The sequence below is a fragment of the Panicum virgatum genome, chromosome 4K (assembly GCF_016808335.1).
Source record: "Panicum virgatum strain AP13 chromosome 4K, P.virgatum_v5, whole genome shotgun sequence".
NCBI classification, from domain to species: Eukaryota; Viridiplantae; Streptophyta; class Magnoliopsida; order Poales; family Poaceae; genus Panicum; species Panicum virgatum.
The window spans coordinates 8,174,384-8,189,196 of record NC_053139.1 but is presented as its reverse complement, the minus strand read 5'-3'; the positions used below and the strand labels follow the sequence as shown (position 1 = coordinate 8,189,196).

Here is a 14,813-nt window from a genome sequence, read left to right as displayed (position 1 = left end):
TTTATTTACCGAGGTGGGCACCAAACCGCCTCGGTAAATACCATATTTACCGTGACGATCGATCTGAGGCGGTTGTGGTCGCCCGCCTCGGAAAACCCATTTCAACCGTCTCGGAAAATGAATTTTGTAGTAGTGGAAGCTGAAACTGATGGGATGATATGGAGTTAAGCAGGTACTCGTGGGTATATATAGACCAATTTCCAGCCATCCGTGCAAGGCCGAATTGAACAGAATTTAATTGCATTTATTTCTGTGTTAACGCCATTCCATCCAAACGTCCACCATGCACAGAATTAATCTGGATTTAATTGTTTTTATTGTCAACAAATAAATTCCTATTGCAACGTCCACAATGTTACATTATTTCACCATTTTTTTAAACAATGCTACTCCATTTTCTTTAATATAATTACTAGGTGAATGCATGTGCGTTGCTACGGGCAAAAAAAAATTCATGAACAAACATATTAGCGACCGAGATAACTATAAATGCTTAAGTATACTTGATACACACAGACATTTTGTATACATACCAATAAATAACATATAGTTCCAAATAAATCCATAGGTATATCATTGTCACTGAAGCACACTCATATACAAACAAAACTATAGTAAAGTATATTACACTCAACAATATAACCAACAATATTAAAGGGTCATATTTTTTATCTAAAAACATAGAACCATGACTCTAGTGGGTTTACCAAAGCAAGTAAATTAGATTATAATACAGAGATCAAACACCTGCAAATGAAAAGATAAACAAGCATGATTATTCCTATGAAATACTGTTCAGTGTGCCCAGCAAACATAAACACGGTCAAAAGTGCCAGGCCATTGCAATTTCGATACCACAGTACTCTCATAGGCTGAAATAAACAAGTAAAATATCCCCTTCTCACAATAGTGGCAAACAAGTACATTTCAGCATGAGAATTAATTTAGTACAGAGATTATACATAAATAGAAGAATATGCATAGGACTCTGCTCTGTTAAATTAACAAAAGCACAAGCAACATGTATTTGTATGGAGCTCTCTAGCCGCAATATATCCATGACCAGACCTGAGACGCATTTTGAAGAGTAAGCATGAGCTTTTCTCGGATAGAGGCAGATGAACACATTGTCAACAAATCTGCAGTGATGAAACAAAGAAAAGTGTTAGATGCATAAAGATTGAACTTGGAAAACAACAACATTAGTTATAGGCAATAATTAGTACTATATAATACCTCTGTACTATGCCGTTAGGACCTCCTTGTATACGATATTCTTCGTAAATGTATATTGGGATCTTTTTCTTTTCTTTCTTGTTATTGATAGTCTCCTTACCCTTCTTTTTAGCATTTTTCTTCTCTTTTTTAGCTACTTCCTCCAGCTCAGTGGCATTAGGTGGAAGTGCTAGAATCTTGTTGTTTGTTCTAGCAGTTGCCCTTGACATTGCAACATACAATTGCCCATGTGAGAACACGGGGTCAAGAAGGTAAACACCGACGTTAGGAATAGTCTGACCTTGTGACTTGTTGGCCGTCATGGCAAAACTGAGCCGGATAAGAAACTGTTTCCTTTTGAATTGAAACGGGAACATCTCGTCATCAAAGGGGCACAAGGGTATCCGAGGGAGGAAAACTCGTTTTCCAGCATGCTGGCCCAATACGATTTCAGTATCGATAGTATTTCTTTGAAAACCACGGACAACCAACCTTGTACCATTACATAAACCATTTGCAGGATCAATGTTCCGAAGCAATATTATTGGACAACCTACCTTTAGCTTTAACACATGTGGAGGCAATCCATTGGGTGTAAGGGTGTTAAGAAACTCCGATGGATAATAGTTGTGTGGATCATCTACAGCAGAATCAAAACTATGATACTCCACCTCTCCACCTTAGAAAGATCCAATCATCTTCATATTAATCCTATCAACCCAATCATTGCGTGTGGACAAAATAGCTCTGGAAGTGATGTAGTCCTTGTCTGCCATGTTCTCATTAAGGTTAGGGAAGATGCATTCGATTAATCTATCAAGATCATTGCCATCTCCAGTATATGGCACGCAACTTTCGTCTGGGAGACGAACTTCACCATCAGCATTGGCCTCCTCTATTCCATTGCCAATGCGCAAAAGATATTCAGCAAACCATGGTCACTGTGCGCTCACATGTTGCGCACAAGCTTTAGGTGGCGCATGTAATCCCAAAGGTATGACCTGCGTAACGAAGCATCCACTATCTGAGCCCTTGACCCCTTCCTGACAACCGGTAGAACCTGCCTAAAATCTCCCCCAAACACAACAGTCTTCCCACCAAAAGGCAAATCCGCCGTATCCATTATATCACTATGCTATTATCCAACGCCTCCACTGCTTGTTTCTTGATCATAGAAACCTCATCCAAAACAATCAAAGAAGCAGTGTGTAGCAGAGTAGCTGTACCACTTTGTTTAGTGAAACTACAATATCCACCACTATCAATGGTAAGTGGAATCTTGAAACGTGAATGCGCTGTTCTCCCACCAGACATTAATGCATTATGGATGCAGTAACCCCAGACGTAGCAGTCGCAACAGCGATCTTGTTCTGACTGTGGACTTTGGCAAGCAAAGCCCTATACAAGAATGTTTTTCTGGTGCCACTAGGGCCATCCACAAAAAACAACCCGCCGTCATTGGAATCAATAGATAACAAGATCTCATCGTAAGCAGCCCTCTGCTCATTGTTAAGTGACTCAGATAAGTCCACATCATCCTCGGTGCTCTCTATATTTGATTCCTCAAATATCTCTCGTGGAACACCACAAGCGTCATCATAAGTGTTATCAATCTCAGGAAGAGGGAATGATTTTATATCCTTCCCCATTGATTGTAGCATGTTTCTAATATCAATTAGGACCATCTGCTCAACAATAGCATCTGATGGATTGTTGCGACGATAATCCTCAGACATTGCGTCCAAGTGTTTTTGCCAAAGTGTGAATACATCACTCGGTTCACAAAATACCAATATTGTTGCAAAAAGCCTTCATAGTGATGATGGCATCTGATACAAGGCAGCTTCAGAAAGACACTCGTCAAGTGAGCTGTCCTCCTCAATCAACCCTCTTTTCTCCGCAGCTTCACGGAAAGAAGGTTGTATAACGCCATCAACGGTTCTCAAATCTTCATATGAAGTTGCTCCAGCCACATGATTTAGGAGAATCCAGAGATAGAAGCGTTCACCTTCAGCTGGATGAGCTGATACGATCCTCCCAACTTGCCCAGTGTTAGCTCGTTTCCTTGGACGCCAAAATTTACCATCAGACTGTCATGTGAAAAATTCTGGGAAATCACGATATAATATGTTACGAGCAAAGTCGTGCAATCCGTTTGCTTTAAAATATGAAGTAAACATTGATTCATCAACACCTGGTTTATTAACAACGAGCTCAATCTTTTGACGATTGTGAAATGACACCATGTGCATGTCGGGAAGATGAAGCTGGAGTTGTTGTACGGGGGATGATTCTTGCTAAGGTCAAAACCATATATCCTCCACAACGCCTCTGGAGGGGTCACCCATCGAGCGTCTCTGTATGCTTTGATCTCATCTACGTTCCCTTATTTATCCTCCTGACCAGACTCCCTAACTGCTATTGAAGCCCGATCATGACCTTTGTATACATACTTGAATAAATAGTTTACCGATTTAATGCTGCTACATGCCTCAACATTTATGTGACAATTGAATGCACGCAATAGGTGTGGGTTATAAGGGACAACCCACCGATTGTCAAGCTTATAACCTCGAACCTTCTCTTTACACCCATTGTCACGACGACGATATATAGGGTAAGAATCTTTACCCTGTGAGGTGGACTCCGCGAATGGACGTGGATAATGATTTTTGCATGAAGAACGACCCTTAGTACACAGACAATTTGGATTTAGCACACCGCACGGCCCATGCATCATATGCTTAGTCACCATCATGTACAGCTCTGGATATTTCTTCTTGTTTGGCAACTCAGCACATCCATTTCCTTTTCATTATGAGCAAGAAGTGAGCATGTGGTAGACCCCTCTTCTGAAACTCCACAACATACACGAACGCCCGAACCTTTTCAAGTATATCATTCTTCAACAACTTTATTTTCATAGCCTCCAGCTTCGCCCTGAACACACGGGATACAAGATCCGGCCGATCTTGTGCTAACTGGCCTGGATACAGTTCATTCCTGATTCTCATCCCAATTAGGATTGTAGGTCATTGTTAGAAAGATATCCGGTTTACCGTACTTGCGTACCAAGGCCATTGCATCCATATATCGACGCCTCATATCATGAGGACCTCCAATGAATGTTGTAGAAAGGACAGTACGTCTTCCAACAGCATCAGCTCGGCCCTCACCAGCGTTCAAACTATCGACAAGACCCTGGTACAGGTCGGCCCTGAGACTATCCTGATTATTTTGGATGTAATCTAATCGAGAGCTTTCAATCTTAACATATGTATCAATGGCAAATTGTTGAAAAAACCGCTTGCCATAAAATATTGGGTTGAAAATACCAGGACGTATTTGAAATTTGTAGCAGTAGTAGTCACGCACTGAGACACATAAATTTCCAGCACTCCCTGCACGAATGGAGAATGTAGTTGTTATTGTAATTACTAAATCATATAAAAAAGTTATTAAAATAAACAATAAATATATGCATTTGACAATGTACCTAGATCCTCGCCGCCTGCACGTGCCTTTCGGACTTCACGAGCAGCATTAACTTGCTCCGCTGTGACTCCCACCTTTGGGATGCAATTGTGCCACCCAAGCTCACCCCTAGGAAAGAATAGTGGGCATGACAGAGCATCATAACAACCACGGTACGATCGAATGCCGTGAATAGATCTATCCTTCCCTTAGAGTACAACACTATGCTCGAACTGCCAATGACGCTCGCTACCCTCTATCCAAACTGCAGCAACCTCTGATGTGATAGGTACATTGTAGGTTCGTTGGTCCAACCTTTGGTCAAGATTCAATTCCACATGATAATCCTCCAGATCATCAACTGCACCCATAGTCCTAAAATGCTCAGAGTATGGGTTGCCCCGCATGATCGCAACCAACCTATCGATGACTTCCTTGTCTTTCCTTAGGCATTCCTCTCGACATCTTCGATAACGAAGCTCGAGCGAAGGATCATCATCATGGAAATACAACTCAAGATGTCTTGGCTCAGTGCCCTCCTCTTTACCAAATGAACATACATTGTGGTAAAATTGACCATGGGCACGGAACGTATACATGCCTCCATTACGCATGTTCGTGGTCATGCGATCAAGGTGACAATATAGCGAAGTAAATGAGAAATGACCGTTGAAAAACCTGATGTTAGAATGGAAGTGCCTTGCATCAGCATCTGAAGCCGTCCACAACCTCATAAGTTCAGGCGGTGTGTCGGGTGTGGATAAATGTATCTGCCCACTGCGACAACAAAACCCTGGAGTTTCGTACTCAAACTTCTTAGCATTGCAGTGCTCGCAATTCTCCACCGCCTCTAACTTATGTGTTTCAGATGGAACATTAGCATAGACCACGTCATAAGGATCCAACACATCTGGCACACCATTATCTTCCTCGTCAAGGTTGATTTCCACATTGATTTCGTCTTCTTCTTCTATATTCAATACAATAGATAATAAAATATTTTTAAATGATCAAAGGTTGGTACTGGTCATATTAGATATGTAGGACAAATACCGTGTCCGGTAAAAAGATAACCCTCATCCTCTTCCTCGTCCTCCTCAAATACAACATCCTCATCACCATCTAGGTTTTGGAGAGATTTACAATTTTTTTTTTGTAATTAGTACATATCAAAGTGAATAGTTTGCCGAGTGTTAATCAAATATAACTTAGAATAACTTACCATCCTCAACGAATGATGAATTCGTATGTGGGTTGGTGTCAGGTGATTTCTCGTTACTCGAATGTTGCATCCCTTGGGAATGTGAATTTAATACTACATTAAAATTGAAACAACATATCACCAAGAATTTTTCATGTTACAGAAAGCTATAAGGATGGTTGTAAAATCACCTGCATTTGCAACAGATGGTTGAGACCCTGGAGTTGTGTGGTGAGCTGATTTTAAGCATGATTTTCCTATAGAAGCATGAATTATTTTAGTGATCAGCAACATTGGTGTTGATGGCAGCATATTAGGTAAGAAATAAGTGGTATTCACCGTGATTGATGACGGCAGATTGAGTGGGAACGCCATCTACACTGGAACTTTCATCGGAAGAACCCATGGTATTTCTTCCTATCATTGACTCAAATAGGAGATTACGCCGCGCTAATAGGTTTTGTCTCTCCCCCGCAGTAACTCCGCGTCGACGAAATTTTTGCGTGATAGGAAACTCAATGCTTTTTTCAAGCAGTGGGTTTTTTTTTGAAACCTGATCTGATGTAGTCTGGATGTACAACGGCGTTAAATTTGACTCTGGAAAAACCAAATCCTCAGCTCTTACTGTGGGTTGACCTTCAGAGGGCAAGATGAGTTGAGGTGTAAATTGCGGATTTTCCATGGCGATGGAATCTGGATGTAGATTGTTCTCGTGAAACTCTCTTTGTCTTCTCTTGTACTCTTGACTAAGTTGAGCACAAGTCTTCTTAGACTTGGACTTATTTATTGACATTTGGGTTGCCTCTTTCTTTGCATGATATGCTTCTCGTCTCCGTTGCTTTATGCTATCCCTTCGATCTACGTCCAATGGCGTCGTCGACTGTTTTTTCTCATGATATAATTCACGACGGCGCTTATTTCTATGGGCCCGCTGTTCATCAGTTAAAACCTTTGTTTCACAAGATTCAACACTGACACCAGGGGCATCCGCACATGCGGTCGAGGGTTGATAGCATAGTACTGTAAGTATAAAGTTATATAAAGTTACTATTACATCATCAAACGTTTCAAATTATCTGACATACTTACATGCATCACGCAATTTAGCATTAAACTCATCCTAAAACATTGATTTCTAACACAAAAAAGCCAGTATATTTTCTAACACACAATATATCTACAACATTTGGTACAAAACTAAGAAAAAGTATATGCACATCATACATAACAAACTTATGATTCAAATCTAAGCAATCATCTACCTGGTGGGACATCTGTGCATGTGTCAGAGAGAATAGGCTTCACTATGTTGACCGGGTTTGCATCTAATTAAGAATGTTCCTCAGTACAAGTCTCTTTCTAATAAAACAAAATTTGTAATAGGGAAAACACTCTTACCTACTGTTTCATCGTTGAAAGGTAGACATGTGGGAGGCTCGACGACAATTGGAGTGCAAATGATGGGTGCAAGGGGTTCTTATTAGCACAGTATGAAAAAAAGAGAATTGAATAAATATCAGGCTGTTTAATTAGACAACCTACGAAAACAAAAACAGTAGTGAAAATATGGGTGTACTTTAACACAAACCTGTAGAAATTGATTTGCTCTGTGTTTCATCATTCTTTTTCTGATAACCTTCACACCCCTTCTTATTTCGTTCAATATTTGAATCGAATGACTTCATTGGAGTCAATATTTTATCACTTTCTCCTTTGAGCAAATCCAAACCTGCATACACGGACAATTGGTTTTGTGCCATGATAAAATTGCAAATGAACTCGAGGAAATTAAATATGAATATATGCCGTTGTATGTTCAGCCACAACTGAAACAGCGCACACGTCATCAACATTAGTTTTAAGATTACTTGTGGTAAATACCACTGCATATTAAAAGTCCATCAGATAAAATAGTAATTTAAAACATAAGTGTGCACAATATCAGATGTCCATCAGATGGCCATTAACAATTCAACCGTTAACTCGAACATGTGCAAACCTGGATCATTTTTCTTGTTTTGCCTCTTTTTGTTTCTTTCAATTGTATCAACTGACTTCAAGGGAGACAGACTTTTATCACTTTCTCCTTCGAGCAAAGCCGAAACTGCAGAGACGAACAGTTGGGTTTGTGCCATGATAAAATTGCATATGGACCCGAGCAAATAACATATCAGATGGAACAATAATTTGAAATAGAAGCATGGACAATATTAGATGGGCACTAACAATCCAACCATTAACTCGAACATGTGCAAACCTGGATCATTTTCCTTGTTATGCCTATTCTTGTTTCTTTCAATATTTGTATCAACTGACTTCAAGGGAGTAAAATTTTTATCACTTTCTCCTTTGAGCAAAGCCGAACCTGCAGACACGAACAGTTGGTTTTGTGCCATGATAAAATTGCATATAGACCCGAGAAAATAATAAATCAGATGGAACGGTAATTTAAAATAGATGCGTGGACAATATTAGATTAACAATCCAATGGTTAACTCGAATATGTGCAAACCTTGATCATTTTCCTTGTTGAGCGCATGACTCTTCTTCCTCTTATATGCCTCACGCCGCTTTCTGTTCTTCTCCTCCCTTTGCTCATCTGTCATCGAGGGAGCACTTATTTTTTCACGGTGATACGCCTCACGCCTCTTCCTGTTCTTCTCCTCCCTTTGCTCATCTGTCATTGGGGCAGCATGGGGTCCTCTTTCATGTTCTGTGCAGTAAGAAGAGAAACTGTGAAGCGAATCATCAACGTTGGGAATGAATCGAGAGAAAACAATACTACCTTTAGTAATGTTCAGAGGATCCATCTGATTTCACACGTTGTAGACAGCCAAAATCACGTCTTCAGATCAGCTGCTGACATGGAAGTACTTGAGACCTGGCACAAGTAAAGTATATTAACATTTGTGTGGGAACTCAGCTAACAGTCCATACAGATGAATTTTGCAATCGATCATGGCACCATCAGAACACAAGTGCGAATAAATACATCGTTGGTTGGTTGCAGCACCGTACTATATACCATGCTGACTGTGATGTGTACAAAAGTACAGTGCTAATACAACCCGTTTATTGTTGATAGCCTGCACATGATGATCCCCTTGCAAAGACTGTTCTACTAAAAATGATCTGCTAGAGGATGGCACCTAGATAGATCAACTTCGGTGCTGCAGAAAAACCCATCGCCTTCCATTGCACAGACTGACAGACATGCGCAAGAGTGAATTCTTGTGATGAAAATTATGGAAACATTGACAGGCTTAAGCAACACACGTATCTCCTGTGCATTCTGTCAAGCAGATCATGGGCTAACGCATCATATGGTATTTAAATTCAGAGATACAGATCACCATCATTTTGGAGTTTCGTCCAAATCACCATCTTTTTGGAGTTACGTATGGACTTACCAGCCGGCACTGATAGGAGGCAGCCGTCGTGCCTTTATTTTCGGAGTCGAGGAAGGCGGCGTGCGGTACGCAGGGACGTGCGTCGGGGGAGGGGCTTGTTGGGATCGGCCGCAGTTTCGGCGACGGAACGGGATGGAGCGGCGGCGAGCCGGCGATGCAGGCTACCGGAGCACTGGCGGCGGCGTGCCGGCTGGAACGCAGGGGATGGGCGTGCGGGGACCGCGACGGTAGTCCGGGCCTTCGGGGATGCACGCTACCGGAGCACTGGCGGCGTCGTGCTGTCGCCGGCTGGAGCGCGGGGGAGGTAGCCGAAGTGATGATGATGGCGGAGGCGGATGTGGTGGATGCGGACGGAGGACGGCGGACAGTAGGGCGCAGATGCGGCGGAGGAAATGACGGCGGGTGACGGGCACTGTGTAGGCGGCAGTTTCGGCGATGGGACGGGACAGAGCGGAGGCGATCGAAGCAATCGATGGTGATGGGATGGGTGATGTGTAGGCGGCAGTTTCGGCGAGAATGGGGTGGGTTCAAATATGTTTAATGAATTGGATTTTAATATGGAGTGTATTTGGGTGAGTTGAAATGGATTATATTAGTTAATAGGGTGGGTTGAGTTGGATTGGGTTGGGTTGAAATTAATTTTTTTATAGAACCGGACTCTGAAATTAAAATCCCGCGTTTATACTATAAAATTTTATTGAAATTGATCGAAATTTGTTGGAGATGACTCAGTATGACTGGCAGCTACTCTGTGCAAAACAGTGTGGCTAGACCTACATGTGGGTTCCATGTCAAGAGTCGGACCCTGGAATTAAAACCTCGCGTTTACACTATAAAATTTTATCGAAATTGACCGAAATTTGTTGGAGATGACTCAGTATGACTGACAGCTACTTTGTGCAATGCAGTGTGGCTAGACCTACATGTGGGCCACATGTTAAGAGCCGGACCCTAGAATTAAAACATCGCATTCACACTATAAAATTTAATCGAAATTGACTGAAATTTTTTGAGATGACTTAGTATAATTGGCAGTTACTCTGTGCAAAACAGTGTGACAAGATCTATATTTTTTTTTGAGAAACGAGTTTTTATTGGGTTGTAACCATAGTTTGGTTAATAGTTATTACATTATGAGCACAAATGTTTGGGTTGGATTGGTGTGTGGTGGTGGTGATTTGGGATGGAGTGGGTTCATATAATTTCTCTCGTAAAAATGGGATGGTGTTGGTATAGATTGGTTTCCAACCCATTTGCAGGGTGATCGGCAAGCGGAGGCGTTGCAGGGATTTGGCAGTTTCGAAAGCAGCACGCGGCAGCGGCGAGATGACGGAACGAGAAGGCCCATCGGACGAAAAGAAGGTCCATCGGACGAAACGAAGGAGGAACCAAAAAAAAATCACCGTTAGTCCCTTTTTAGTAGTAGAGAAGTAGAGATTGGTTCCAGATTCTGCAGATATATGAAATAATGGATTTTCATTTACAAATCAGGAAAAATATAATAGTTTGATATTTTCAGGCATTAGTAATCTCATGATTAAAGTGTGAAATATTTCACACTTACTAGTAATATCCACGCACTAACGAGACTCCACAACCTTGTCGTGTACCTGCATGTGACCAGTAGGTGGTGTGCTGTTTCTGGTGCATGACGGTATAGCGGGCAAACAATGTTCTTGGCCATCCTCTAGTCGCCAATCTGTCGGAGTTCCATACTTATTCTTGGTCTCTAGATAGCCAATGGGCCGGCCCGATGTCGGGCCGGCACAGCCCGCTGGTGGTCGAGCCGTCACGGGCCGCCGTGCCTCACGGGCTGTGCCGCTGCGTGCTTCCGGCCTAGCCTTCATCCCAGACATGGCCCTATGGGATGTTTTTGTGCCGTGCTGGCCCGTGAAGCCCGTCCTTGCACACGGCCCACCGGACCACCCCTGCGTCATCCTGTCATCCTTGCACACGGCCCACCTCTTGCGCGGCCACCTCCCCGCAGAGGACCACCACTTGGAGCCGCTCCGCCGCCGCGTGCGCCGCCTACCGGCCGCCGCGCCCGCGAGGTGCCCCGGCAGCACCTCGACGCATCCTCGCCCAGCGACATCGAGAGCAGCTCCCACCCGACGCCACTTCGGAAGATTGCGTCGAGCTCGGCATCGCCATCGCCGAAGTCGAACGACGGCTCGTGGCATGGGAGATGGAGTCATCGTCTCCGCTGTTGATCCCTTATATCGCGCCCAGCAACTCCCGCTCGTTGAGGAATCTGTACATGTCGGCGTAGTCGGCATCGGCTCCGGCTCCTAGTCCCCGCCTTCCGCCTCCGGCCCTCTACCACCAGCAACAGCATCTCCACCCTTGCCGCCGACGTCGGGGGCAGCGTTGACAATCTCCATGTGACCCTATCGGCTATCGAGCAAGAGCTAGGCGCCGAAGTCCGCCATGGGAGGCAGCAGCGGCGGGGGATGGATGGGGTGAGGGTGGGGACGGGAGGGGAACGGATTGAGGATGGAAGGATGGTGGGCTGGGCTTTGTTTTTTTTAGCAATGGTGGGCTGGGCATTGGTGAGTTGTAGCATTGGGAGCGGGCCGGCATGGAGCCCACGTGCCTGGGGTGCAGTCCAGGCACGGCCTGCTTCCCCGGGCCGTGCCAGCCCGAGCCTGTAGGTCACCGGGCCGTGCTTGGGCCGGGCCAAAAAAACGGGCCGAGCTAACGGGCTCAGGCTGCATGGCCATATATAGTCACTAGCCATACAAAGAATTTGCATTTTTGCAGTGCCCACGGCTTCCCAATGAGCTGTTTGAGCTTTGTTTTGATCGAACCAGCGAACTGGGCCCAGTAGGCCGAGGACACGGAGTACTCTCCCGTTGCGGTCCATCTCCATGTAATGGCGTCCGCAGAGTCAGGGTCTAGCCGAACGTTTTGGGTGACGCCCCAAACTCCACAAACTGCTGGATGTGGTTGACGGTGATGTTGGAGTTGGTGTTGATATCCCAAATTCACTGATTGGCTGTGATTGCATCCACACGCATATGTTTTTTCTGCTTTGAGATAGCAAAGACATCCGGCGCAATGTCTTTGGGCCAACGGCTTGCCACCCAGCCTGAGTAATAGAAGGAGGTTCTGATTCCATTTCCGATTTGGATTTACGTGGATGCTGCGAAAAAAAGTAGCTTGTCTGTCTCGTCCCACGGCGTGCCCAAACTAACCCAGGGTTTTTCTGGTGCCATCCATTCCTACCAAAGCCACCGCAATCTAGGAGGCCTCACAAACTTCTCAAGATCCAAAAGGCCGGCCCCAATTCCATTGGCCAAGCGACAGTCGGCCAGTTGACTTTGCACTTCCCCCGGAGATGTTCGCGTCACCTGCACATAGGAACTTTTTTCTAAACTTATCAACTGATTTGAAGACCTCTTTTGTAGTGCTTAGTGTTGTGAGTAGGTAGACGGGTTATGAGGAAAGAACAGATTTCGTGGGATTTCGTAAGCATTACTTGCCCGCCTGAATCACATTGCGGCCTCACCAGCCTGAAATTTTTCTGCAGCTTTGTCCGCTAGTGGTTGGAAGTCGACTTTTCGTAACCGCCGGACGGCCAATGGGAGCCTAAGGTATTTGATCGGGAAATGTGCCCTGACGGTAGGGAAGCCGGTCGGCCAACACTTCGTCGATGTCAATCTTCTCGCAGCGAATTGGCACCACCGATGTTTTGTGCACGTTTTTCCTCACGCCTGTTACTTCCCCAAAAGAATGCAGGAGGGATTTAAGCGCTTCTACTTCATGCTTTGCCGGTTTTAGGAAGATGACGATGTCGTCCACATACATGGAGACATGTAGTCTGGTTTTGTCCCTTGACACCCTGCTGAGAATGCCAGTGCCAGTGGCCATGTTGAGAAGCCATTGTAGCGGATCAATGGCGAGGACAAAGAGAAGCGATGAGAGCGGATCGCCTTGCCGAAGCTCTCGACCGTGAGCGATTTGCGGCCCCGTCACCCTATTGAGCAGGTCTTGCGACGTAGCAGTGGAGAAGGACGCAGCCACCCAATTCCTCCATTGACACGGGAACCCCATTTGCTGCCTTAAGGATAGCAGGTAATTCCACGCCGCACGGAATCAAAAGCTTTTGAGATGACCAGCTTGACAAGGAGCATTGGGGTTTTGTTTATATGGTAGCGCCTTGCCATGTTGCGTACGCAGTAGATTCTACGCCCTTTTGATGAATGCACTCTGGCTTTTGGAGATGGTCATTGTCAGTGCCAAGCGTAGTGCGAGGATCTTGGCGAATAATTTAGCCACGCTATAAATGAGGCTGATCGGCCTATAGTCGGTGATCTTGTCCGCGCCATCTTTCTTTGGGATTAACACTATATTCACATATTTGAGCAGGTCGTGGATGGTGTTGAGAGCTGCGACAAGCTCTCCTCGAATAATTTCCCAACATGATTTGAAGAAGTTTGCCGTGTATCCGGAGTGGACTCCTAATACATTTTTTTATGCCAGTACCACCTCCAATTAAACTTAGTTACATTTCCAGCAGCTACATTGGCTTAGTTGCAGTTTCTGCTATCGGGAATGTTAAATAAAAAGACACAAGATTACAAATGCACTTTGAACTTTTAAATGCAGTTTTCGTCCACAGGCCAAGACATAAAATTCAGCTTTTATTACAAAATCACTCAAATTACCCCCGTCAACAACATGCAAGTTTATTGTGAGTACATGGACATAGAAAATTGGTGCAATGAAACGCACTCCACACGTGCTTAGATCAATCAAAGCCTCAGCTGCACGCTGGGCTCACTGAAAAGGCGCTGACCGGAAATGATTGCGTGAATTGTTGCACCTGGAGTGTGAGCCGGTCACCGGCACGATCAACTTGTCTTAACCCAAGCCACCCAAACTTGATCTGCACCCTCACGCCATACACCTCATGGATGGATCCAGATCGGATGACGCCACCAACTGTGGTGGCGAAACGATACTTGAACTCTTGGCCACCGAAGGTTATGGGGAAGTCGCACTCCCTAGGAAGGGTCACCTCAAATTTACCTTCCGGTCGGTAAATTTGAGGTGACCCTTCCTAGAGAGTGCGACTTCCCCATCACCTTCGGTGGCCAAGAGTTCAAGTTTCGTTTCGCCACCACAGTTGGCGGCGTCATCAGATCTGGATCCATCCATGAGGTGTACGGCGTGAGGGTGCAGATCAAGTTTGGGTGGCTTGGGTTAAGACAAGTTGATCGTGCCAGTGACCAGCTCACGCTCCAAGTTCAGCAGTTCACACTCATTTCCGGTCAGCGTCTTTTCCGTGAGCCCATCTTGCAGCTGAGGCTTCGATTGATCTAAGTACTTTGGAGTGCATTTCATTGCACCTTAATTTTCTATGTCCATGTACTCACAATAAACTTCTGTGTTCCTGAGGTGGGTAATTTGAGTGATTTTACAATAAAAGGTGAATTTTATGTCTTGTCCTGTGGAGGAAAACTGCATGTAAAAGTTCAACTGCATTTGTAATCTCGTGCTCTTGAATTTAT

General features: G+C 44.5%; 2 protein-coding genes across 2 annotated transcripts; both read right to left on the bottom strand.

Moving 5' to 3' along the window:
- Positions 1-1,252: 1,252 nt before the first annotated feature.
- On the bottom strand, positions 1,253-9,777 carry LOC120704607 (transcriptional regulator ATRX homolog). The gene is made up of 9 exons (XM_039989066.1): positions 9,301-9,777; positions 8,676-8,771; positions 8,403-8,603; positions 8,148-8,255; positions 7,890-7,994; positions 7,479-7,619; positions 7,289-7,366; positions 4,712-7,215; positions 1,253-4,616 (listed from the first exon to the last, which is right to left on the bottom strand). Exons 2-8 carry the CDS (start codon positions 8,698-8,700, stop codon positions 7,145-7,147), a joined length of 729 nt encoding a protein of 242 aa, XP_039845000.1. The 5' UTR covers positions 8,701-8,771; positions 9,301-9,777; the 3' UTR covers positions 1,253-4,616; positions 4,712-7,144.
- Positions 2,529-2,951, bottom strand: LOC120701843. The gene has a single exon (XM_039985651.1). The coding sequence runs from the start codon at positions 2,949-2,951 to the stop codon at positions 2,529-2,531; it is 423 nt and encodes a 140-aa protein (XP_039841585.1).
- Positions 9,778-14,813: the final 5,036 nt, after the last annotated feature.

What these genes read in the sequence shown, in the direction of transcription:
- LOC120701843 (XM_039985651.1), bottom strand. Translation starts at nt 2,951, where the DNA reads ATGTCTGAGGATTATCGTCGCAACAATCCATCAGATGCTATTGTTGAG.
- LOC120704607 (XM_039989066.1), bottom strand. Translation starts at nt 8,700, where the DNA reads ATGGATCCTCTGAACATTACTAAAG. An exon ending in TAACAAGGAAAATGATCCAG is followed by an intron (nt 7,995 to 8,147) that starts GTTTGCACATGT and finishes TCGTCTCTGCAG; the next exon opens with TTTCGGCTTTGCTCGAAGGA. An exon ending in GAGCAAATCAATTTCTACAG is followed by an intron (nt 7,367 to 7,478) that starts GTTTGTGTTAAA and finishes TGTGCTAATAAG; the next exon opens with AACCCCTTGCACCCATCATT.